Source organism: Mirounga angustirostris, unplaced genomic scaffold (genome assembly GCF_029215605.1).
Source record: "Mirounga angustirostris isolate CCGP_5_RB_7025 unplaced genomic scaffold, mMirAng1.0.hap1 SCAF_16, whole genome shotgun sequence".
Lineage (NCBI taxonomy): Eukaryota > Metazoa > Chordata > Mammalia > Carnivora > Phocidae > Mirounga > Mirounga angustirostris.
In genome coordinates this window covers 1,092,261-1,117,648 of record NW_026991724.1, presented here as the reverse complement: position 1 = coordinate 1,117,648, position 25,388 = coordinate 1,092,261, and the positions used below count along the sequence as shown (strand labels likewise).

General features: G+C 57.8%; 1 protein-coding gene and 1 long non-coding RNA gene across 4 annotated transcripts; one reads left to right on the top strand and one right to left on the bottom strand.

Annotated features, from left to right (window-relative positions):
* Positions 1-24: 24 nt before the first annotated feature.
* LOC135362833 (uncharacterized) lies at positions 25-16,388 on the top strand. 2 transcript variants are annotated; one of them, XR_010408131.1, is made up of 3 exons: positions 25-346; positions 6,275-6,510; positions 8,190-16,388. It is a non-coding gene; the product is annotated as an uncharacterized LOC135362833 (long non-coding RNA). The 2 variants fall into 2 exon arrangements; XR_010408132.1 differs by lacking the exon at positions 25-346 and adding an exon at positions 1,490-1,857.
* Positions 16,389-19,034: 2,646 nt separating this feature from the next.
* Positions 19,035-25,263, bottom strand: SNAI3 (snail family transcriptional repressor 3). Of its 2 annotated transcripts, XR_006793460.3 has the most exons (4): positions 25,185-25,263; positions 21,689-22,309; positions 19,189-19,542; positions 19,050-19,106 (listed from the first exon to the last, which is right to left on the bottom strand). XR_006793460.3 is itself a non-coding variant. In XM_045890587.3 (3 exons), exons 1-3 carry the CDS (start codon positions 25,258-25,260, stop codon positions 19,361-19,363), a joined length of 879 nt encoding a protein of 292 aa, XP_045746543.1. In that variant the 5' UTR covers positions 25,261-25,263; the 3' UTR covers positions 19,035-19,360. The 2 variants fall into 2 exon arrangements, 1 of the variants encoding a protein (XP_045746543.1); XM_045890587.3 differs by having other exon boundaries at positions 19,035-19,542.
* Between the last annotated feature and the right edge of the window lie 125 nt (positions 25,264-25,388).

The following is a 25,388-nucleotide window of genomic DNA, read 5'->3' as shown; positions in this document are numbered from 1 at the left end:
CCCGAGTCCACGCAGGCGCCGGGGTCCGCGTCGGTGCTGGGACCGCGCAGGCGCAGGGGTCTGCGCCGGCGATTGGCGTCGGCCTTCCCCGGAGCGAGCCTGAATTGCGGCTGAGGGGAAGGTTCCCGCGGGCGGACGCGGTAGGGGACCGCACCCCGAGGGGCTGTCCCGCCGGCTTGGGCTCAGGGGGTCCCGGAGCCCAGACGCCCTCAGCAGCTCCGGACGACAGACGGGATGAACGCGTCAGGGGTGCCGCCGGAGCTGAAGGGCAAGCCCCGGAGTCTTCGGCCCCGCGGCGCGCATACGTCTCCCCACGCCTGCCCTTCGGGGTCCCCCGTGCCCCGAGGTGCGCACAGGTCTCCCCACGCCTGCCCTTCGGGGTCCCCCTGCCCCGAGGCGCGCACAGGTCTCCCCACGCCTGCCCTTCGGGGTCCCCCTGCCCCGAGGTGCGCACAGGTCTCCCCACGCCTGACCTTCGGGGTCCCCCTGCCCCGCGGCGCGCATACGTCTCCCCACGCCTGCCCTTCGGGGTCCCCCGTGCCCCGAGGTGCGCACAGGTCTCCCCACGCCTGACCTTCGGGGTCCCCCTGCCCCGAGGTGCGCACAGGTCTCCCCACGCCTGACCTTCGGGGTCCCCCTGCCCCGAGGTGCGCACAGGTCTCCCCACGCCTGACCTTCGGGGTCCCCCTGCCCCGCGGCGCGCATACGTCTCCCCGCGCCTGCCCTTCGGGGTCCCCCGTGCCCCGAGGTGCGCACAGGTCTCCCCACGCCTGACCTTCGGGGTCCCCCTGCCCCGAGGTGCGCACAGGTCTCCCCACGCCTGACCTTCGGGGTCCCCCTGCCCCGAGGTGCGCACAGGTCTCCCCACGCCTGACCTTCGGGGTCCCCCTGCCCCGCGGCGCGCATACGTCTCCCCACGCCTGCCCTTCGGGGTCCCCCGTGCCCCGAGGTGCGCACAGGTCTCCCCACGCCTGACCTTCGGGGTCCCCCTGCCCCGAGGTGCGCACAGGTCTCCCCACGCCTGACCTTCGGGGTCCCCCTGCCCCGAGGTGCGCACAGGTCTCCCCACGCCTGACCTTCGGGGTCCCCCTGCCCCGCGGCGCGCATACGTCTCCCCACGCCTGCCCTTCGGGGTCCCCGTGCCCCGAGGTGCGCACAGGTCTCCCCACGCCTGCCCTTCGGGGTCCCCCTGCCCCGCGGCGCGCACAGGTCTCCCCACGCCTGACCTTCGGGGTCCCCCTGCCCCGCGGCGCGCATACGTCTCCCCACGCCTGCCCTTCGGGGTCCCCCTGCCCCGCGGCGCGCATACGTCTCCCCACGCCTGCCCTTCGGGGTCCCCCGTGCCCCGAGGTGCGCACAGGTCTCCCCACGCCTGCCCTTCGGGGTCCCCCTGCCCCGAGGTGCGCACAGGTCTCCCCACGCCTGCCCTTCGGGGTCCCCCTGCCCCGAGGTGCGCACAGGTCTCCCCACGCCTGACCTTCGGGGTCCCCCGTGCCCCGAGGCGCGCACAGGTCTCCCCACGCCTGACCTTCGGGGTCCCCCGTGCCCCGAGGCGCGCACAGGTCTCCCCACGCCTGCCCTTCGGGGTCCCCCGTGCCCCGAGGCGCGCACAGGTCTCCCCACGCCTGCCCTTCGGGGTCCCCCGTGCCCCGAGGCGCGCACAGGTCTCCCCACGCCTGCCCTTCGGGGTCCCCCGTGCCCCGAGGCGCGCACAGGTCTCCCCACGCCTGCCCTTCGGGGTCCCCCGTGCCCCGAGGCGCGCACAGGTCTCCCCACGCCTGCCCTTCGGGGTCCCCCTGCCCCGCGGCGCGCATACGTCTCCCCACGCCTGCCCTTCGGGGTCCCCCGTGCCCCGAGGTGCGCACAGGTCTCCCCACGCCTGACCTTCGGGGTCCCCCTGCCCCGAGGTGCGCACAGGTCTCCCCACGCCTGACCTTCGGGGTCCCCCTGCCCCGAGGTGCGCACAGGTCTCCCCACGCCTGACCTTCGGGGTCCCCCGTCCCCCGAGGTGCGCACAGGTCTCCCCACGCCTGACCTTCGGGGTCCCCCTGCCCCGAGGTGCGCACAGGTCTCCCCACGCCTGACCTTCGGGGTCCCCCTGCCCCGAGGTGCGCACAGGTCTCCCCACGCCTGACCTTCGGGGTCCCCCTGCCCCGAGGTGCGCACAGGTCTCCCCACGCCTGACCTTCGGGGTCCCCCTGCCCCGAGGTGCGCACAGGTCTCCCCACGCCTGACCGTTGGGTCCCCCGTCCCCCGCGGTTCCTGTAGGTCCTCCCCACGCCTGACTGCTGGGGTCCCCTGTCCCCCGTGCCCCGCGGTGCGCATAGGTCTTCCCCACACCTGATGGTCGGGTCCCCTGTGCTGCGCGGTTCATAGAGTTCTCCTCAAACCTCACCACTTGGAGTCCCTGCGACCCAGTGGTCTGGCATCACTATGGGGTCCGCATCCCTGCCCCCACCTGCGCTGGGTTGGGGGGCACTAAGGGATGAATGGCTTCAGAGATAGGCTCTTTCAAACCTCAGCCCCCACCCCACCCCCACCCCGCCCTTTAAAGATTTATTTACTTTTTCGGGGAAGGGGGAAGAGGCAGAGAGAGTCTCCAGCGGACTCCCTCCGAGTGTGGAGGCCAACTGGGGGATTGACCCCACCACCCTGAGATCATGACCTGAGCAGAAATCAAGAGCTGGGCACTTGCCCCACTCACTCCCCCTTTTTTTTATAAGCTCCAGATAAGCAGGGATCTTTTTTTCACTGTTAAGATGGATTACCATATCTACATGCACATCGAGTTTTTTACTGTAAATATTCGTAGTGTAAAACTTACCATTTTAACTGTTTTCAAGTGTGTGGTTCTGAGGCCTGAAGTCCGTTCCCGTTTGACAGCCATCACCACCATGTAGCCACAGAACCTTTTATCTTAAACTGAAACTCAGAGCCATTCAACAGTAACTCCCAATTTCCCCTTCCCTTTATAAACGTTTATTTTTACCTCTAAAATGGCTGAGATTTCAGTCAAGTTGTGAGAATGCAGAATGAATCCTGCCACCCCAGCCATCACCCAGTTCTCTTCCCAGAAGTCTTTATCTTTCCATCGAGGTTTATGCATGATACATGCAAAGACCTTCTTTCCCACCCAGCTTTTCCCATTTGGGTGCTTCTTGGAGATCATCTGGTTCTATTGTCCACATGTGCCTTAGTCTTCCCAGCTCGCCTCCTGTTGGTGCACAATTAGGCTGTTACCAATTTTTTTTATATGGTATGAGCTGCTTTTTATGTAGCGCATCTTGTGTAAGTGTTAGTATTCCTTAGGAGAAATTTCAGGAATAGGAATCACCGGGCCAAGTAGAAGGTGTCAGGTAATTTTGATAGCTGTTGGCAAGTTCCTAGAAGGAAGTTGAGTCAGGTGTTAAAGGCTGGCCCCCAAAGTGTGGAGGTATGTGCACCTTCTCCAGCACACAGCTCTTCAGTCTGATGGTGAAAATAGTATCTCGCTGTTGTTTACACTTGCACTGCAGGTGGTTATTGTTTTAAATTGTTCTTGCAGTCAGGTTTGTTTCATGCAAAGCCGGTAGAACTTATTTTGAAAGGTTAATGATAGGTTGCTCTGGGCAACAGTCACGGCGTATTCTCTGAAGACAGGTCACCTGTGAGTCTCAGTAATTTACGTTCTGCCGTGGTAGGGGTGCAAAGGACAGCACAGATCTTTACGAAGTTCTCCAAGTTCATATGGTGAACCCGGCTCCCACTGTGATGGTGTCAGGAGGGGTGCCGGTGGGAGGCCGTGAGGTCAGGAGCGGGGAGCCTCAGGATGAGATTAGAGCCCTTACAGCAGAGGCCCCAGAGCGCGCGCCCTCGCCCCTTCTGCCGCCGTCTGAACCGGGAAGTGGGTCCTCCCCAGACGCAGAATCCGCCAGGACCTTGGTCTTGGACTTGCAGCCCCCGGGACTGTGGGAAATCAGTGGAGGTTTGTAAGTCCCTCAGTCTGGGGTATTTTTTGTTATAGCAGCCTGAATAGATTAGGATAATATTGTATATGCATGATTTTATTTATTTATTATTTTTTTAAGATTTTGTTTATTTGACAGAGAGAGACACAGCAAGAGATGGAACACAAGCAGGGGGAGTGGGAGAGGGAGAAGCAGGCTTCCTGCCAAGCAGGGAGCCCGATGTGGGGCTCGATCCCAGGACCCTGGGATCATGACCTGAGCTGAAGGCAGACGCTTAACAACTGAGGCACCCAGGTGCCCCTATTTATTTTATTTTACAGAGACAGCACTAGTGGGAGGGGTGGAGGGAGAGGGAGAAAGAATCTCAAGCAGACTCCACACTGAGCATGGAGCCTGAAGTGGGGCTCGATCCCACAACCCTTAGATAACCACCTGAGCTGAAACAAGGAGTCAGGCGCTGAACTGACTGCACCACCCAGGTACCCCAAAGGCGGCCACTATTCAAATCTCTTATTTTCCTCCATATTTCTAAATAACCTGTTCATATTCTTTTTTTAAAAAAATGTCTTTTATTCTTTTTTTCAGTTTTGGATAGCATCTTTTGATTACCACTGCATAGAAAGATGGGGTCCTATTCTATCCCAACAACATCCCTTCCTCCCTGTCCTCCCCGTGTAGTCAAATGGGTATTCCTTTGTTTTTGTTATTATGATTATTTAAACTGTACTCTGTTTAGTCAAGTAGGCATAAATGACCACGTGCTCGTGGGCAAAGGCTCCCTTATTTAATGGAGAACTTTGAAGGAACAAGTCCCCTATAAGAGGGCTGGGCCTAGATCCCACACCAACACCTTCAGCCCAGGACCTACCCACATGTATAAAATCAACTCCTCATAGGGCCTCTTGGGTAAATAAATATATTGATTTTCCTACTCTCAGCTTTTGGTTATGTAGGTTGTGGTGTTAATGCCTCTTAGGTCACAGAGAGAATGATAAGCCAGAGGTCCCATTATTCTGATTTTCTCTTTGTTCCATTCAAGTGTTTCAAAGGTGTGTGGAAAACAGGGAGTAAAGCTTGAAATTTCAAGGCTAAGTACCAAGAATGAAAAGCAGGGTGTACTCCTGTAAGCCTAAAGCATCTCCCATTATCCTCCTCAGGTTTTTTTCTGTTTTAAAGCATTTTTTTTTTAAATCGTGCTAAAATATACATAGCCTAGGGGCACCTGGGTGGTACAGTCAGTTAAGTGTCAGACTCTTGGTTTCGGCTTGGGTCATGATCTCAGGGTCGTGAGACTGAGCCCCGTGTTGGGGTCTGTGCTCAGTGCCCAGTCTGCCTGGGATTCTCTGTCCCTGCCCCTCCCTGTGTATACTGTCCCCCCACCCCCCATCTAAATAAATAAATCTTCAAAAAAGTAAAATGTATATAGCTTAAAATTTACCATCTTAACCATTTTTTTATTAGCTCAGGGACGTTAAGCACACTCATTGTAATGCAAACACCACCACCCGTTCACAGAACTTTTCCATCTTCTGCAACTGGAGCTCTGTCCCCATTACACAAACTCCCCATCCTGTACCAAGCCCCTGCCCCCACCCCCGTCTTTCTGTATGGATCTGACTCCTAGGGACCTCGTATGAGTGGGATCTTACAGTGCTTGTCCTGTTGTGACTGGCTTTTCTCATTCAACATAATGTCCCCCAGGCCCAACCATTTGCTATAGTAGGTGTCATGACCTTTCCTAAGGCTGAGTGGTAGTCCACTGCATGGATGGGCCGCATCGTGCTTTTCCACTGAGAGACACTTAGCTTGCTTCCACCTTTTGGCCGTTGTGAGTGATGCTGCTGTGAACACAGGTGTACCAATATCTGTTCAGGTCCCTGCTCTTAGTTCTTTTGGGCAGATACTCAGAGATGGACTTGCTGGATCATATGGTAATTCTCTTGGTTTTTTTGAGGAACTGCCATGCTGTTTCCCATGGCAGCTGCATCATCTTGGATTCCCACCAGCTGTGTCCAGAGATCCCAGTTTCTCCACACCCCTCTCAATTCTTCTTTTCTTTTTTGTAGAAAATATTTTTTATTTATTTTAGAGGGAGAGAAACCGACTCCCCGCTGAGCGCTGAGCCTGACGCAGGGCTCGATCCCACAACCCTGAGATCACGACCCGAGCCAAAACCGAGAGTCGACGCCTAACCGACTACACCACCCAGGCACCCCAACACTTATTTTCTTTTTCCTCTTTGTTTTTAATAACAGCCATCCTAACAGGTGTGAAGTTGTTTCTCATCGTGGTTTTGGTCTGCATTCCCAGACTTCGCTTTATTTCAGGTGGTCTCGCAGTGTTGAGAGGAAGTCTCGGGTGGTGTCCTTCCAGTGTTAATGTGCACACAAGTCATCTCGGGAGCTCGTGGAAATCCGGATTCAGGAGATCTGGAGTGCGGCCTCTGCATTTCTAGCAAGCCCCAGGGGATGCCAGTGACAAAAGCTGCTGGTCTGAAGGCTACCTGTGAGTAGCAAAGACAGACGAAGGGCATCGGCTCCAGAATCAGGCGAACTGAACTTAGGTGCGTGTATAAGTTTCTTAGCTGTGGTGACCCCAGTGTCTTCATTTGTGGACCGATAGCAGTGCCCCCTACTGTAAACTGCGAAGTGCAGGGCTCGGACACAGAATAAATGACGGCCGTCCCCAGCAGCTGCTGCTTGGCCCGTCCGTGCTGGACGAGCTGCCTGAGGCAGAACTGAAGAAGCGGGGTCCTCGTGTGCTGTCAGCAGGCACCGTATGTGCAGTGGGGCGTGGGGGCCCAGGGTCCCCTCCCAGCTGAAGGCTCCAGGGTCTGACCTTCCTTGAGCACTGGTGCCTTGGCATTTCAGGAGAGCGCGAAGGGCCTCACTGCTCATTCAGTGACCACCCATCAGGGGTCTGCCCTGCGTCACAATGCTGTGCCGAGTGCTGGTGCGGGAGTGTGGTCAGCAGAAGCAAGCCACAGCCTGGCACGGGAAGTTGGGCCTGGGCCTAGTCACGCTGCTGCCGTTCCCTCCTGCTTGGGGACCAGAGAGGGACCAGAGCTCAGCGCTCCTGGGTCTCCTGCATGACAATCCTGAGTCTTCAGCTGCCTGGCCCGCCCATCTCTGGCCACTTTGCTCCAGCCTGTGCACTGGGGACTGAGCCCTTACATGAATTGTTTCATTTATGCTCATGATAGACTGTTGTCTTTTTTTTATATATAAGATTTTATTTATTTGACAGAGAGCGAGAGAGGGCACACAAGCAGGGGGAGTGGGAGAGGGAGAAGCGGGCTTCCCGCCGAGCAGGGAGCCCGATGCGGGACTCGATCCCAGGACCCTGGGATCATGACCTGAGCCGAAGGCAGACGCTTAACCGACTGAGCCACCCAGGCACCCCTGTTACATTTTTATATAGTCAAATTGATTAACTTTTCTTATTTCATCCGGATTTTTTTTTTTTAAAGATTTTGTTTATTTATTTGACAGAGAGAGACCCCGAGAGAGGGAACACAAGCAGGGGGAGTGGGAGAGGGAGAAGCAGGCTTCCCGCTGAGCAGGGAGCCCGATGCGGGGCTCGATCCCAGGACCCTGGGACCATGACCTGAGCCGAAGGCAGACGCTTAACGACTGAGCCACCCAGGCGCCCCTGATAGACTGTTGTCTTAAACACCAATTGCTAGGCAGATCAGTGAGGTATGCTTGGTGTCCTTTAATTACCCTGAGAACCCGCCCCAGCTCACCAAGCATTCCCACCTAGAGAAATGGATCTGAGGCAGAGTGTCCAGAGCTGGGGGCTGGCTGGGACAGATCTGGTACAAGCGTTCCTGGCATCCTGGAGACCTTCAGGAGCCCGTGTTCAGGGGAGAAGGGGTTGGACCTTGCCCCGTGATTGCTGCAGGGGACACCAGCACCCCCTTCCTGACGACTCTTTCTTCTCCCAGCACCACTGTTTCTTTGTAGAGTTTTCCTGTTCATTAAGGAATGATGGGTACACTGAGCACAGGTCATGCAGTCACTTGAGGCATCCCCCAGCCTCCACCACTCACTCTGAGATCCTGACCAGTTCTCTGAAATCCTTGGGGCCGCCGTCCCTCCGGGGTCTGCTCACCAGAATGCAGGTTGGCGGGTGGGCCCTGCTACTGTTGTGGTCCTGTCGCTGGTGGCACCGTGTGGCTTCTGAGCCTCGCTCTTCTCACACACAGTTACGTCTCTAAGGGCTGTGCTCTCTCTTTTACAGGGAGGATTCCATGTTGTGGATCCAGGGCCACCTTGGCTAGAGCCCAGCATTTTCAGACGCCAGGCACCTGCCGACATCACAAGAAGGTGAGAGGTAGTGGGGCTTGTGGCAGAGATGGAACAAGAAGCAGTTAAAAACTGGCCTGGCACGAGGTCACCCCCAGCCTGCACCTTTTCCAACTTCCACAACTGTCCTTCATTCTGTCCCTCTTCAGAAAGCAGCTGTGTGACTTTCTCATCATCACAAAATGAAGGCTCTAAAGCCTATGATTGTCTTCTAAGCTCTGTCGAAGTCACATATGCTCCTCTCTCTTCATTCGTGACGCCTTCCTGGGGCCCCTCCAGCAGGGCATGATGCCAGGTGAGGCAGGAGGGAGCCCTGTCCTTGGGAGCTTCACAGCCTGCCTGTGGAGAGGAGACAACTCCTAGAGCGTTGCTGGAGGTGGTGTGAGTGCTCAGGCCCCACAGACCAGAGAAAGGTCTGGCTTTCAGTCTGGGGGATGACATGATTGTAACTGTATCTTGAGCAAAGGTCATGGGTCACATGGATGAGTTGGAGCAGGGAGACCCCTAAAAGGTTGTCACGGTAGTCTGTAACCTCTGTTGTCTGCTGCAGCCTAGATGGTGACATCTGTCATCTATAGACTGTGATAGCGTGTCGTCTGTCGACCCTGACAGCCTGCGTCCGTCGTCTCTAGACCATGGTGGTCTGCGTCACCTGTGTCTTCTGTAGACCAGGATGGCCCATGTCATCTGTCAACTGTGACAGCCCGTGTCTGTCGTCTATAGACCATGACAATCTGTGTCATCTGTAGGCCAGGACGGTCCGTGTCCTCTGTCATCTGTTAACCGTGACAGCCCGTGTCTGTCGTCTCTAGACCATGACAATCTGTGTCATCTGTAGGCCAGGACGGTCCGTGTCGTCTGTTGTCTGGATTATGACGTCTGTATCCTCTGTAGACGTGGTCTGTGACATCGGTCATCTCTATAACACAGACTGTGGTGGTCTATAATGAAAGTTCTGGACCAGCATCGGAGGGTCAGCAAAGGGAATCTGAGGCCTCGAGAAGTCTATGGGAAGAAAACATGACGTGTTGAGGCCTTGGGGTCAGGACTGAGGAGACGAGATGGGTAAACAATCGTGGCAGATTCCGCTCCTAAGAATTCTAGAAAGTGCCAGCAACCGACCTGTGTGACAGAAGGCAGCTGCGTGGTTGCCTGGGACGGGGCTGGGCTGGGGGAGACAGACGGGGCAGGAGGCGGCTGCCTGGGTGTGTCTGTCACATGGATCAGACCACGGCCTTACATGTGTGTGCAGGTGTCCTGACTCATCGGCTCACACACTCACGTATGTGCACTTGGTTGTATGCCAGTCACCGCTCAGTACGGCTGCCTAGTGATGCCATGATTTCATGTGTGTGAGCCACCAGGTGGGTGGTTATGAACTGAGGGGTCTGGTAACTGTGTTAGATTGATTGACCTGAGTGGGTTCCCCCTGATGTCAGAAGACAACTAACATGCTCATCATGTCAGGATCACAGACACTGTCTTTGCTGACCAGCTCGTCTAAAAATATTTGCCCTTTGATTTCTGAACCAAAATGAGCTTTTTGAATGAGGCATAAACCTGGAGCATGGCGTGCAGCTCTGTGCTGACAGAGCCGAGGTGACAGTGGGGCATGTCACTAAGGAGCGCTGGGCTCCCTCCGTCTGGAGTCATCTGACTGTCCGTGTCCTCGTCACCTGTCCTCGGATGCAGGACCAGCCATGTCACTGCAGGGCTCCGTGCAAGTTTAAAGTGTGGGTCCCCTGTCCAAAAAGTAGGAAGAATTTTGAGATGAGCCCGGCAGAGCATTCACCCGAGTGTGGGGCCCTCCACGTCGGGGTCCATGCCAGGGTCTGACCCACCAACAGGGGCTCAGGAGGAATGGCGTCTGCGTGCACCGTGGTCTGAGCCTACCCCTGTCTTGTCTGCACGGTCCCAGCTCTTCCCTTTGAGATTACTGGTGTTTTTCTCAAAACTGTGGGACTCCGCTCATAGGGCTCATGTCCACCATGACGCAGGCAGAGCGGTCAAGTTTGCATCTCCACTCTCCCTCTGGCCGCTGGGTGCTCCCGTTTCTTCCTGAGCCCTGTTCATCGGGGCTGCTAAGGGGGGGTGTGCCGGGCACGGAGCAGGTGCTCACTGTCTGCCTTCCTCCATCAGCAGAGAGAGGATACGACAGGACTTCGTGTACAGGTTTTTATTTTCATTTTATTGGGTTTTTTATGATTTTATTTATTTAAGAGAGAGAGACAGATTGAGAGCATGAGAGGGGAGAAGGGCAGAGGGAGAAGCTGACTCCCCACTGAGCAGGGAGCCCGATGCAGGACTCAATCCCAGGACGCTGGGATCATGACCTGAGCCGAAGGCAGATGCTCAACCAACTGTGCCACCCAGGTGCCCATATGTACAGGTTTTTAATGCGTGTTTTATTTATTTATGCTTTGGGGTTAGTCTTGGGGATGCATGAGGTGCATCGTGAGGCATGTGTGTGGGGGCAGCCAGGGGAAGGTGCCGAAGACAAGGAGCAGGGAGACGTGGATTCCTAAGCCTGCTCCAGGGAAGGCTGGCAGTTGCCTGTCCTCACGTGCAAGAGCAAGGCGCTTGCCTAACCTGAGGCCCACCTGTCCCTGCACGGCTGCTCTCCAGCAAGAACGGGGTCTGAGAATTCTGGTGCCTGGGGGGTCATGGCGGCGGTCCGCTGTTTAAATAAGATGACACGGTTTTTTGATTTTGTGTTTTTTTAAAGATTTTATTTATTTATATATTTGACAGCGAGACAGCGAGAGAGGGAACACAAGCAGGGGGAGTGGGAGGGGGAGAAGCAGGCTTCCCGCCGAGCAGGGAGCCGATGCGGGGCTCGATCCCAGGACCCTGAGATCGTGACCTGAGCCAAAGGCAGATGCTCAACGACTGAGCCACCTAGGCATCCCAAGATTACACGGTTTTGAAAGGGAGCACTCGGGCTGAGTTGCCCTCTGAAAATGTACATGTTGCCATCCTGACCCCCAGGACCTCAAGATGTGACTCTATTTGGAGAGAGGGTCTTTAAAGAGGTGATTAAGTTAAAGTGAGGTCAGTAGGGTGGACCCTGATCCCAGTGACGGGGACATGAGGAAATCAGGCACAGACGTGCACCGAGGGAGGACCACACGAGGACATGGGGAGAAGATGGGAAGATGCCAGTCTGCAGGCCACATAGAGAGGCCTCAGCAGGGACGAGCCTGCCCACACCTTCGTCTGGGACCTGCAACCCCCAGGATGGGGGGAGAGTGAGTATCTGGGCTCTCAGCCCCAGCAACCCGGAGTTAAAACGCACTGTAGTCCCCAGGTTCTCGGGAAGAGGGCGTTCTGCAGGCTGGTCCGTGTATGCTTCACTGAAGACGGTGACTGGGGCCTCTCACCTAGCCCTGCACACACCTGCAAGAGCAGGTGTCTGGCTAGTCTTGGGAGGTGCCTGCGAGCTGTACCTGCTAGCATCTTGCTGTTGGTCTTTCCCTGAAAGGTTTTTGGTTCCAGCAGGAACAGTTTAAGGTCTCATTGTAAACCAGAAGGACCAGAGCTGTGAGTCACACAGTGTGGAGGGTTGAGTATCAGGCACTTGCTGCGTGTCCAGTGCTGTGCCAGGCAGGTTACCTGCTACCTGTTTGGTCCCCAAGCCCAGCACTGAGTGGCATTGTCATACCTGGCTCAGGAGAAATCCTTTCCAAATCTGCCTTTGGACTCGTTGAGTCCTGGCTGCTACCCTTGGACCTCCCCCTTCTCTGTTCTTCCTTGCCTTTCTGTCCTGTTTCTCAAAACCTGGTCAGCTCGGTGAGATTCCGAGCATCCTGCTGTCCTTACGTGACTTTCCAGCCCCCCCTCCCTCTGCTTACAACCCCTTCTCTTTCACTGGGCAGGGGTGAGGAGAACCCCGCTTCCAATGATCGAGTCCCAGACCTAGGACAGTTTTCCTCCAGGACCTGGGGCGGCTCCCCTTCCTGCACGTCCCCAGCTGCCCTCCAGCCATCTCCGCACACCCAGGCCTGCCGCTGAAAGAACAGCCTCTGCATCCTAATCTCTACTCTTTTTCTGATTTCCAAGAGAAAGGAAAGCCTCAGAATGTCTTACTGAGCAGCAACATGGTTTAGTAGCTGAGATCATAGGCTCTGAAGCCAGAGTGCGTGGGTTTAAATCCCAGCCGCCACTGACAGGCTGCGTGCCCTCTCTAGTGGAAGAGAAAGGCCTGGTAGGGCCCTGCCGATGTCACGCCCATGGCAGTCCGCAGTGGCCCCAGAAGCGCTCAAGTACGTGACACCACCTTCCAGAAGAAACAGTGGTCGGGTGGTTAAATCAGTGAGTGAGTGGCATAGCTTCTTCCGTGGCCTCCGGTTCTCCGAAATGAGCTCACAGGCACCCTCACTCACTGCATGCACACGGCTTGGAAGCCTTGTTAGCTGGGGCCAGCCGGCTGGTGTCTCCCTGCCGGTGCCGCTCACGGTGGAGACTATCTCCTCCACCGCCTTCATCGCCTGCTTGCTGACGCCTGCCTGCTGTGTCTGCACCACAGCCAGCCTGGGGGGGGCACAGCAGGCTGCTCGCCTGCCCCCGGGCCTGATCATGGTCCCCACGTTTGTGCCGAGGCTGGCAGCTTCCTTTCCAAGGATGAGAAAAGGCCATGACTGTGAGATTAGCCACCGGAAATGGACTGAAGAAAACAAAAATAAAGGCTGGTTTAGACTGAGCCTTGGCCTGTTCTCTGTTCCTTCATTCCCTTTCTTTTTTTAAGTAGGCTCCATGCCCAGCATGGGGCTCGAACTCACGACCCTGAGATTAAGAGTTGTGTGCCAGACTGAGCCAGCCAGGCACGCCTTCCTTCATTCCTTGGGTTTGTTGAGCACTTGTCCCGATCAGATACCGGCCAGGCACGTGGGGCACAGAGTTGCTCCTGTTCAGTGGGGTTTAGGGTAGAAGGTGGCTTCCCACAGGATGCCACGGATCGTGGTCTTGAACGTGAGGCTGCCGGGGTGCTGCACTGGGGACGGGGGAGGTGGGTGTGGGTAGAAGATGGGAGCAGGGCCCAGGAGGAGCCGTCACTGGGAGCATCACTGAGAGCGCAGGGCCTGAGCTGAGAGGGTGGCGGGAGGACAGAAAGGAAGAGCCTGGTGCATGTGAGTAAGTGCACACCAGGGAAGCAGGGGGCCCCCCTGGGGCAGCGACTGGGGCGTCTCTCACTGCATGTATGTGAGGAGTCACGTGGCCTCAGGATTGTTTCCAGGGTCGGTGGGTAAAAGCAGAAAACACGTAGTCTGAGTTACCCCAGATAACCCCTTAACATCCCCCGTGAGGCCGAGCGGACACCTCTCGCTGCACCTGGTGCAAGCTTCTCTTGTAGCGCCCGGCCGGCCGGCGTCCGTGCACCCCCACGGGTTCCTGCTCCCACACCAGGACTACACGTGGGAGCGTGGTTCTCCAGCTGCGTCTCAGTGCTTTCCTGCTCCAGGCTCAGCACCCGAGAGCTGTGTGTATGCGGTTCCTCTACATTTACCTATGTTAGGAACTAAAATGATGTTTTAAAGATTTGCTAACTGCGTTCATTTAGAATCATCAATAAGAAACCTACCATGTGGTAACACATTTGTGTGAAAAAGAATAATTTTCCAAAACAGAGTTTTAGGAGAGTAGAATTGTTTTGCATTGTTGCAAATCTGGATGTCTGGTGTCCTGGATGGAGCGGCCCAGCTGCCCCGTCTGCCCGACCCCCACAGACGTGGGGACAGAAACATGCCCCAGCAGCCTCCGGATACCTGGGGCTCATATTTGGTGGCATTGCCTCCAGGTGAGCTGCGATGTGGCATCTGACCGGTCAGTGAACGCCTCCCGTGCTCCATTCCATGGAAATAGTCCTGTGCTTGGGGTCTCTGGCTCAGGTGGGATGTTGGAGCATCTGCATCAGTCATTGGGAAAATACTGGTTCACTGATTTACCCGGAACGTCCACATGTTGACGTTTCATTTTATAATTAAAAAAATCATTTTCTCATCAGAAAAGTCTTTAAGCATGAGAGCTGCCAAAAGATAGAAAGCTTCTGAAATGGTCATTTTTCTCTTAAACGTGTAGGTGTTATCATGGGCAAGGACTCCTGTTCGTTCTCCGTGAGGTGACAGGCTGCCTTGGTTCTTTTCTGACAAGATGCCTGCAGGTGCCCAGGCCTGCGTCTCCATGGTGTGTGCCCTCCCCCGGTGGCCGGGGCTCTGTGCACACTTCCCATTTCTTCACTCGGAACACAGCCGAGACCAGGACCCAGGGTTGAGGTTGAATACAATTCCGGGTGTCCTTAGGCTGCATGTGATTTCCGTGAGTGTGTGGTGGGGACGTGCCAGGGCCCTGGGGCAGCGAGCTGGCTGGCCCGTGCCGAGATGCCAGCACAAAAGCCCCCGCTGCTTCTGCACCATCAGCGTGTGCGCCCCACCGTGAGGGGTCTCCCACGCAGTCGCCGTGGGGGGAGGCCTGCAGACCACTTGTGTGGGTTCTGAGAGGGGGGCAGGGACAGCCCACCGTGGTCACTGGAGCCACGGGACAGCAGGCGCGCCTCAGCTCATGCTCAGCAGAGGAACCGGCAGTGGGCTTGGGCGCGGACTGTTCTCAACCCCAGCCTCCTTTTGGCCGATTCTGAACACTTGCCTTCCCGAGGTGAACGTGCAGTTTTCAGAGTCCCCTTTGGCTCCAAGACCGCCTTCCTTACACACTCTCATTTCCGAGGTCATGGTTTCACTGTCTGGAGCCCAGGCCTGCTCCCAGGGGAGGGAAAGCGGGGCTGGCGTCCTGAGCTAGGCAAGCCATGTGATTACACGTCTTCCTGAAGGACCCGTGATGGCTGGGTCTTTACAGGAAAACAGAAGAGAGGCCCCGAGGGGCAGCGGTGCCGGGAGATGGGGGCGGGGGGCGGTGGATGCCCTCAGGGCAGCCTGGGGGTCGGGCTGGCAGCATGGATGGACGATGTGGGGAGGCAGCCCCGAACTCTTGCACCTACCAGAGACGTACGTGCCCAGCCGCCGTGACGGACCCTGAGCCTCTGCCCCTCAGCCCTCCCGCCCTTGGCACCACTGTGTGCTCGAGCCCCTGCCGTGTCTGCTGGGCCCTGAGGACGCCCTTAGCAGCGCAGGCAGTTGGGAGGGGAGATCAGGAGCCAGAACTCGGTGGTCGGGAAGTGCATGCAGCTTCTAAGAGGAGGTGAAGGTGGACGGTTTCTCTAAAGTTAGCCGTTTGGTTTTATTTGAGGCATCCTAAGTGTCTTTTTTTTTTTTTTTTTTTTTGCTATTATATGTATTTGGCACTCCCCTGAGTTGTGAAATAGAGTTTAGCATGATTCCTTTTTACAGAAGCAGAAGCTAAGGCTTTATAGTGGGATTGGCTCTGCTGGGATCAGAACGCCTCACTTGGGAACCAGGCCAGGACACCTGATTGCCAGTGAGTCCCACAGACTCCCCCGCCCGGGGGCGCCCTGCTGTCCCAGCCTCCTTGGAGCCCTTGAGTCTTGGCAGTGCCCTCCCTGGAATGTCATGCCGTCCGCAAGTGATAGAGGCCTGGAAACTTTTGTTCCATTGAACTTTGCCAGCGAGCTATACTTAGCCACCAAGTGGAGGCCAGGAGTGGGTTCTCTGAGTATAGATAGTAGCAAGTGGGCTATTTTCAAACTTCCAGAGAACCCCCCCCCCCAGAATATTCTGGGCCCAAATGATATTTATGGAACTCTCTGGGCTTTTGGAAGGGAAGGCATAACCTTAGTGTGTCTGCAGCTTCAGGAGAGAGGTTTCCTTGACGGGGGGCGGGGCAGGGGACCGGGCCACTGAGAAACTGGGTGTCCCTCTCACACCTGTTTCCAGGACCTGAGCCCGTGGAGGCCGGGCGCTGGCATCTGAGTCCGAGAACAGTGGTTTTCCTGGCCGGGTATCTGGTGCTGACCCTGTCCATGGCCCTCATGCTGCTATCCAGGGGCACCTCTCATGCTGAAAGACGGGGTCCCCAACCTTGGAGGGCTCGTTACATGGTTTTCCTCTTGTCCGGAATCCTCGCTGATCTCTTAGGCTTCTGCTTTTCTCCAGACATAACGGGCTGCAACCATAGCACCACTCCCAGCTCCTCAGCCCCAGGGCCTCTGGTCCCTCTTCCACTTGATCCCAAAGGCCTTCTTTAGGGTGAAGAGGGAAATGTGATCAGTAAAATTTGGGTAGGAAAAAGAAGGCCTATGGGTGGAGGGACCCAAACAGCAGCCCCCGGAGAAAAGCACCCGCCACGCCCACTTCACCAGGACAGACATGAACGAGGCCTAGACCCCCTTCCTGATTCCCACTCTGTAGGTGTTGGGAGGGGGCTCCAGAAAGCCAGCTTTTTAAATGGGTGTCCCAGGTGAATTCTGACGACCAGGCAAAGTGACAAGGAAAAGCGGGGGTGGGGGTGGTGGGGAGGGGGGAGGTGCCAGCCCTGCGCGGGCGGGGTGGCATGGCCTCCCTGTGGTCTGACCACAGCCAACTCGCTCCTGGTGGACCGTCTCCCCCATTCATCCTCCGTTGGTTCCCCGGCAGGTGCTTGGGCCTTTCTTCACCCCCTTGGCCAAGCCAGCCTCCACTGCCCTGCCCTCTGCCAGTCCAGATATAAATATAAGAGCATTTTCCATGGGCCGGCACAGAAGGGCAAGCATTCGACTTTATTTTAGGGCCGCGAAATTCTCTCCCTTCATACCCAACAGGTGCATCGCCTCATTTAGACATCGGGGCCCAGAAATAGAACACAATCTACAATATAGCTTCCTTCAGGCATCTGGATGCTATTTAAAAAAAAAAAAACAAAAAGGCCTCCTGTGAGATGGTGGGACATAGGCCCGATCGCTGGCTTGACCCGCTCAATGGAGGAGCCCAGAGCTCTGGGAGACTGCTGGGAGGAAAGGCTGCCCTGTGAGCGTGGGGCCCTGCTCAGATGATGGACAGGTGGGAAGTGGTAAATGTTTCCAGTAAATCTGTCAGTTAAATCGACTGCACCCCCCCTGCCCCCCGATCCTTTGTGGACTGAGAGGACAGAGGAGTCAAGCACAGGGACCACCGCCCCCCCCATCAGGCGTCTTGGCAAACTCTGTGTTCACATTAGCTGTTGGAAATCCTGACCCCCAGGACCTCAGAATGTGTCCCTATTTGGAACCAGGGTCTTTGGAGTTGATCAAGTTAAGATGAGGTCATCAAGGTAGGTCCTAACCCAGTATGCCTGGTGTCCTCACAAAAAGGGGGAATTTGGACACAGAGACAGACGCAGAGGCAGGAAGAAGCCGAGCGAGGTGGAGGCAGAGATGGGTGATGGGTCTACCGGCCGAGAGAGGAGCCCCAGAAGGAACCAGCCATGCCGGCACCTCGGTCTGGGACTCCTGGCCTCCAGATTGTGGGAGAGTAGATTTCTGTGGTTCAAGCCGCCCAGTGTGTGGGACTTGGTCACGGCAGCCCCAGCAAACTGATATATTAGCTAAGCCTCGAGGGATGGCTGATACCTGCGGAGGGAACGCAGCGGTGCAGGCCTGGGAATGTGAGCGAGGCTTTCCCAGAGGGTGTCTTCATTCCCCCTGCTGATACAGTCTGGTGCATGCTGGAGCTGTGGTCTCCTGGGTGGCCAGTTTCATCAAGGTCACCCTTGGTCCAGAGAAGCCCAAGATCATGGTCACATTTCATCTGGGGTGTCCCCAAGGCTCCTCCAATGGCCGTCATCAAACCAGCCCTGGAGGAGCTTCTGGAGGAATCTACAGGGGCCTTGTGGCCCGGCGTGGGCTGGTAAATGCTCCTCAGCAGGTCCATGTGGCCTGGGGCTGAGACAGGGGCCTCTGCCGCTTGCCCTATGGCCCCATTCAGGGCCAGGACCAAGGTCCCTGACTTTGTCCCTCAGCCTGGGCCAGAAGTGGCGTTGCTGACAGCAGGCCAGCTCTCCTGAAGAGAGGAGCAGGTGTCCCCTCCGGGTGTCGAGAACTCAATCAGTCCCCGTTAGACGCGGGCCAGCCGGAGACGCTGAGACGTGCTGGCAAGAGGGAGGACCAGCCCAGCAGGTGACCGCCTGGAGGTCTCGGGTGGGAAGAGGCTGCCACGTGGGGGCCCGAGGCTGGGGAGGGGTCTCCTGTTGTTACCTGAGTCAGTTTGGGAGGCGTGTCTTGGGCAGTGCCAGGGTCTGCTGCTCACTCAGCTGGTGGACACCTGTGGCGTCAGGAGAGGCAGGCAGAGGGAGGTGACGGTGCCATGGACACAGCTCCTGGGTGACGCAGTGGGCTCAGGAGAGACGTGTGCAGACCCAGGACTAGACTATCTTCTGGGCACCCTGCCAACGCAGCCCATGGCTGCCTCTTCCTCGGGCCTCTGCTCTCACGCCCTTACCCCAGCATGTCCTCGCCCCGTGGCTACTCTCCCTCCCTATTAAATGCTGGTCTCTTTCTTCCGAAAGACGGTGCCTCTGCTCACCTGCTTGTGCTCTTGCCGCCTGCCTCCCGCCAGCCCTGCTCTCTGTCCCTGCACTTCATGGCTCCACGTCCTCGCCATCGCCTCCCCTACTCCGTGGCCAGAGGCCCAAATTACCCAGGCATCTGTGGCCTCTGGAGGATAGCTCTGCGCTCAGCCTCCGCCATAGACTCGGAGCCTCAGAGGACACGGCAGCCAGGGCTCTAGGCTCCTCGCTGCCGTGCGGTTGTGGTGGGGTCCCAGCTCTGTCCCCGGGGCCGCCCGGTGAGGTGGGCAGGGGGGCATGCGTGCGCGCACCCGTGACGTGACTTGGCCTAGAGTCCAGACCAGCAGCAGGTGGAGGTGAGCCACGAGGCCGCTCTGCCCGCGAGGGCCAGCTGAATGGCAGGAGCTGTCCGTGCTGGTAGCCGACTCTGGGAGAACAGAACCAGAAACCAGAGCGAGTCAGACACAGGACTGTGGTTCACGGTTCGGTGACCTTCTTCGGTCACTTACCCGAACAGCCCACCGGGCTTCTCTGGCTCTGGACGGAGGCGGGCGGCTGCAGACGGGCAGAGGAGAAACACCCAGCGGGCGAGCGTAGGCAGCATAGGCTGCCTGGAGCGGGTCAGCCCCCAGCTCCTGGGGTGACGTCCTGTCCCTCCTCCCTGCACCGAGCCCGCGCTCCTCAGGGGCCGGGGCAGCAGGCGGACTCCTCGTGGCGTGCCAGGAGCGACATGCGGGAGAAGGTCTTGGCACAGCTCTTACACTGGTACTTCTTGGTGTCGGAGTGTGTTTGCAGGTGGGCCCGGAGATTGGAGCGGTCGGCGAAGGCCCTGCTGCAGTGAGAGCAGGTGTAGGGCTTCTCACCTGGGGGAGGAAGAGGAGTGCCGGATCAGTGTCCCTCTGCGTGGTCACAGGAGCTGGCCCCAGGTTCATGGGTCCGTTTATAAATGAAAAGCCCCGGGGTGCCTGGGTGGCTCAGCTGGTGAGCATCTGACTGTGGATTTTGGCTCAGGTCACGGTCTCAGGGTCGTGAGACGGAGCCCCACATCAGGCTTCGCGCTCAGCGGGAGTCTGCTTGAGCTTCTCCCTCTCCCTCTGCTCCTCCCCTGCCCCAAATAAATAAAATCTTTAAATAGAAAATAAATGAATAAGCCCCTCCACCTCCCCCAAATGCTCATGGCAATTCTAATGCATTATCTTCCTTCAGCACCCTTCTCAGGAGATGCATGGTGGGGGCTTTGGCACCTGATCCAGGAGGAAGCCCTAGGACCAACAGGCCCACAAACACTGTCGAGGTCCAAGCCACTTGGGAATAGGATGGAATGTAACATCCGGGCAGGACTGCAGCACCTAAAACCCTTTCTAAGAGGAAAGATCTAGCATGGTTCTTTGCTGGATCTACCACGGTTGCTAGATCTTTCTCTGTTTCTGCCAGAGCCCTCCTGGGGCCCTTTGCCCACATCTGCCCCTGAGAAGCACTAGGGGCCTTCTGGCCGCTGTTCCCACCCATGGAAGGACAGGGGTGGCAAGCAGCATGGCTCTCACAGAGTCGGCCATGAAGGTGGGCTGGGAGGAACGAGGCCCAGCCCTTGCAATGAAGCAGGCATTTAGGAATGGCTTAAGAACCTTGTGTCCCCTGGAGCACCTCCAATCAGGGCGACCAGGGATTTAGACAAAGTCCTTCTGTTGGGAGCTGGGCCCCCAGGACGACCCTAACAAGTATAAGAGGACCATTGGGGGCCATCTGTTCTCCTCTGCCCGTGTGGAGTGACTCCTGGTCCTCCACCCTACAGAATCCTGAGAGGCACCAGCCTGCAGCCCCCACGGCCCCAGGGCATTTCATCCCTGCCGCCCAAAGCTCCCAAAGCCCAAAGCTCCCACGTGTCCTCCCAGCCAGGTCAGCCTCCTGCGGGGCCTCCCACCCTCAGCGCTCCCAGACGAGAGTGCTGAGCCCCCGAGGGTGTGTGGGGGGCGCTCAGGGACATCTTTGTGGGGGGAGCTAAGGAAAACCGAATGGAACAGCTTCTGCAAAACCCTTCTTTCGAGCGTTTGTCTGGCTGGGTCTCCAAAGAGTCTTAATTATAGAGTCGTGACTTAGGGCCAGCGAGCGTGTGTGGCAGCCGTGGGCCTCGGCCCTGCGAGTCTTATTCCTGGCCTTCTGTCTGTGTCTGCCTCTCCCTGTCCTGGTGGGCCTGGGGTGAGCTGTGGTCCTACCCCCTGCCCTCAGGCCCAGCTCAGCGGTGGTTTACAGACCAAGTGCGGAGGCTCCTGGGCCCCTCTCCTTCCTTGGCTCGTCTGTGTCTGTCCGTCTGTCTGTCCACAGCTGCCGTTCTCTCCCTTCCTGTGTTCGGGCATCCTCTTCCCGGGGATGGGTTTGCCCCTGGGCCCCGGTCAAGTTGCAGCTACCATCCGTGCCCTTCAGACAGTCCGTGTGGCCCCCGTGCTTGCCACCCGCCTTGCCCCGTGCCCTGCTCCTGCGGCTCCAGATTCCGGGAGGCCGTGGCAGGTGCGTCCTGTGCTTTGCCGGGTGTTGTGGGTTGAGTTGTGTGTCCCTTAACAGAGGTGTCTGCGTCGTAACCCCCGGTACCTGTGGATGTGACCTGACCTGGAGCACAGGCCCCTGCAGATGTGACCGGGTTAGGGTGGGGTCGCCCTGGGGTATGTGGGCCCCGGTCCCATATGACTGGTGTCCTTACAACAGAGGGAAATGAGGCCCCGTGAGGACGGGGCAGGGGCGAGGGGCGCGGCCGCCGCTGAGGGACACCCAGGCCCCCTGGAGCTGGAGGAGGCAGGAAGGACCCTCCCTTGGAGCCTTGGCAGGGAGCGTGGCCCCACCTACACCCTGTTCCAGACTCCGGCCTCCAGGGCCTCCAGGACGGGGGGAGAGGGCATTTTCGATGTCTGAGCCTCTGGTCTGTGGGGCTTTGGAAAGCAAGACGCGGACCCCTCCCTCCCTTTGCAAGGGCCAGGCCTGACCCTCGCCCCTGCCGGGCCCCTCCGGCGGACCCACCTGTGTGGGTGCGGATGTGGCCGCGGAGCAGCCAGGGCCTGGAGAAGGCCTTGCCGCAGATGGCGCAGGGGCAGGGCAGTGTGTGCGTGCGGATGTGCATCTTGAGGGCGCCCAGGCTGCTGTACTCCTTGTCGCAGTGTTTGCAGGGGAAGCAGCGGGGCGTCCGTAGCCAGCAGTGCAGCTCGCGGTGCCTGGCCAGCCCGGCCAGCGTGTGGTAGGGCTTGCGGCAGTGCGGGCACTGGAAGCCGCCGGGGCCGCGGGGGGCCCGCGCCGCGCCCCCCGGCAGTCTGTCTGCGGCCTGGTCCCCGGCGGGGCCCGGGATCGGGGGCCACCGTGTGGCCAGCAGCAGCCGCGGGGGCAGGTTGAGCTGGTTCAGGCTGTCTTTGAGGGGCACGCTGGGGGCCCAGCCGGCCCAAGGGTGCACGGGGCCGACCTGCAGGGGTTCTGGCCCGGAGGCCCCCCACGCTTCCTCGCGGTGGGGAAGGGGCAGCGAGATGCGGGCCATGACAGAGGTGCAGTCCCAGGGCCAGGGAGGGTCACCAGGTGTGGACGAGGCTGCTTTATCTGGGAGGAGGAGGGGCACCACCAGCCCCCTGCAGGCAGAACAGGCACCATTGATCTCTAGAAGGGAGGGCGGAGAGAGAAGGTACAGGTGAACACGAGCCCCCACACTCTGTCCTCACGCTTGCCCTGCTTGGTCCGACCTCAGGCCTCTTCTAGGTCGTCGGCAGTCCACGGGAAGGGAAAGGGCTGACGAGGTGGGGTGTCAGCTCAGGAAGTGACCACAGGGTCTACTGGAGAGATCTCAGGCTCCCCCACTGCCCAGGCAGGGCAGGCCTCCCTGACCCCCGTTCCACCTCGGGGCCAGCTCAGAGCTGTGGCGCCAGGCTCCTACACAGAGCTAATTCAGAACAGACACTCGGCAGTCCGCCGCGATGTGTAAGAGAACTAATTGGCCTTCAGTCACCCCGATCACCCCTCACCCATGGTGACGGAGGTGCACACAGCCTCCAGCCAACACTCCCGGGTTGACGGCTGTCCTCGGTGGTACCACAACGGCCTCCAGGGGCAGCTGGTCCCCAGGCCGCTGCTCCCACATTTGTGGGCCAGCATGCCCATGCTTGACCAGATGAGAGCGGCAGGATCCCCCAGAGTAAACAGGTGAGCATTTCCCCCAAGCCCAAATCTCCACAGCCCCCGACCCATTTCGTACTCCAGATGTGTTGAAATAAATCTCTGGCCCCATTTCTACCTTAATGCCAAGGCTTTGGGTAGAGAAAGACAACCCACAGATTGGGAGAAAATATTTGCAAATCATGTATCTGATAAGTAACTAGCATGCAGAATATACAAAGAACTCTAGCAACTCAACAATGAAAAGAGAATACAATTTTAAAATGGGTAAAGGATCTGAAGAAACCTTTCTCCAAACAAGATATACAAATGGCAGGGTGCCTGGCTGGCTCAGTTTGTAGATCACGTGACTCTTAATTTCAGGGTTGTGAGTTCAAACCCCACCTTGGGCGTACAGATTACTTAAAAAAAAAAAAAAAGCAAGAAAGATACAAACGGCTAACAAACACAGGAAAAGATGCTTGCCACCATTATCCATCAAGGAAATGCAAATTAAAGCCACAACAAAATACCATGTCACGCCCACTAGGATGGCTAGAATTAAAAATAGCCAGTTACAAGTGTCGGTGAGGATGTAGAGAAATGAGGACCTTTAAGGAAGGTTCCCACCCACCACTCTGTCCTGACCTCACCCATAATTCCCCTAATTATAAAATAGCACACCCAATTTCTGTCCTCCCAGGAAGAGGGAGTAGCGGTGACCAGCTAAGAGACAAAGGCCAAGGAAGTTCTGGAAAGACAGCCCTGGGATGCCGGAGAGCCTAGGACCCCACAGAAGCTCCAAGAGGAGCCTTTCTACTGGGGGAAAAAAGTCACCTTTCTTAAATCTCTGGGATGCAGCCACCACCCTGGCCCCAGGCATCGCCAGAGCCAAACCCTGTCTGGCGGGGGGGGCGGGGGGGGTGGGGGGGGAGGGGGCGGTCCCAGGGAGAGGGCAGGGGAGCGAGGTAGCTGTGCTGGTGGTGTTGACCCGAGCTTCTGCTGGTCCTTTAAATGCCTCCCCACACCCTCTGGGGCTGCTCGATTTTGTTACTGGTCCTGGGACTCAGATTCCCAGGAGAAGAGACTTTTAAGTCCTCTCTGGTTTCAGAGTTACCTGGGGGCGGCCTGAAAAGGGACTTATTTAAAATGAGTGAGGGGCCCCAGACAACATCCTGGCAGGAAGAGGCTCACAGTGGTCACCTAGGTCTCCACATGCGAGGGGAGTGACATCGAGGAGGGGTGGGGGACAGGAGGCAGCTGAGTCTGACGCTCGTCACTGGCTGCCCTAGTCTGCACGGTCTGCATGTAAAGCGGGGTGCACATTAAGGCTGGGCTTAAACAACAGGTTTGAAACGTTAACAATTATGGCAAAGGTCAATTCCATTTTCTATCATATATATATACACATATATCTAAAACAAGTTTCCTTTACCTGAGCCCTGCACTCTGATGGTTTCTGTTCTGTTTCATTTTATGAAACTGCTGGTGGTGACTCATTAAATTGATTTCAAAATGCAGAGTTCAGGAGCCCAGTCCTAGAAGGCACCCCCTGGCGGCAGTGGGCCCCCGGATGGATCAGTGAGGCGTCCACTCGCAGGCCTCTGCATTGTCCCTCCTCCCCTCTGTCTGAGTCACCAAGCAGTTTCCTGGGGTCGGGGGGTATTCAGCCCCAAGAAGCTGCTGAACTGTGGGGAATGGCCCTGATCATTCTAGAGAGGCCTATGTCCTGGGACCTTCTTGTGTCCCTATGCCTAGCAGGGAATGGGGATACATGGATAGTCCTGGGTCCTGGACGTGTGTCTCCCCACTGAGCCACCCTGGGGGCTGGGGGAAGGACTGCAGCCCCTCAGCTCCCCCAGCCTCCTCTGAGGAACCGTCACTGGGGTGAGGGGAGGCCCGAGGGAAGGTGACCCACGGGAGGGGTGAGGAAGCAATGGAGGGGACTGGAGGAGCGCTACAAGAGCTGGGCCTTGGCACACAGAGCCCATGGATCGCTCTTCTGGTCCTCTCTGGATGTTCTGGGGGAGCACTTGGACAGCAGCCCCAAGTCCTCCCATCTCTCTCCCCACCAATCCCTGGGTCCCCACCCACCTACCCACCCAACCTCCTGCACCAGGAAGATGGCTCCAGGGCTCCCTTAGCTGGGATGGGTTTACCAGGCCACAGGGGGAGAGCCCCAAAGTGACTGGGGGGTCTAGAGACTTCTCTGAGTGGGGAGGGAATCCGCGCCTGCTCAGCCCAACGCGGGGCCGAGGCCCCCGAAGCGGACGAGGCGCCCGGAGGCCACCCACCCACCCGGGGTCTCGCTCCCGCTCTGCTGGCAAGATAACTCCTTTCCTCCCACCTGGGGCGGGAGTCCGAGGAGCCCGGCAGCCCCTACCTCTCTGCGTCTCCAGCTGCCTGTAGTTGGGAACCCTGTGGCTGGAGTGCGTTTTCACCAGGAAGGAGCGCGGCATGGTCCCCCTGCTAACGCGGGTCCCGCAGCGCGTCCGCCCAACGCCCGCGGGCTGCGCTGCAGGCAGGTGGCGGGAGGGCTGGCTCATTAGCATAGCGCGCCCTCTGGGCCAACCAGCGCAAGGCGCGG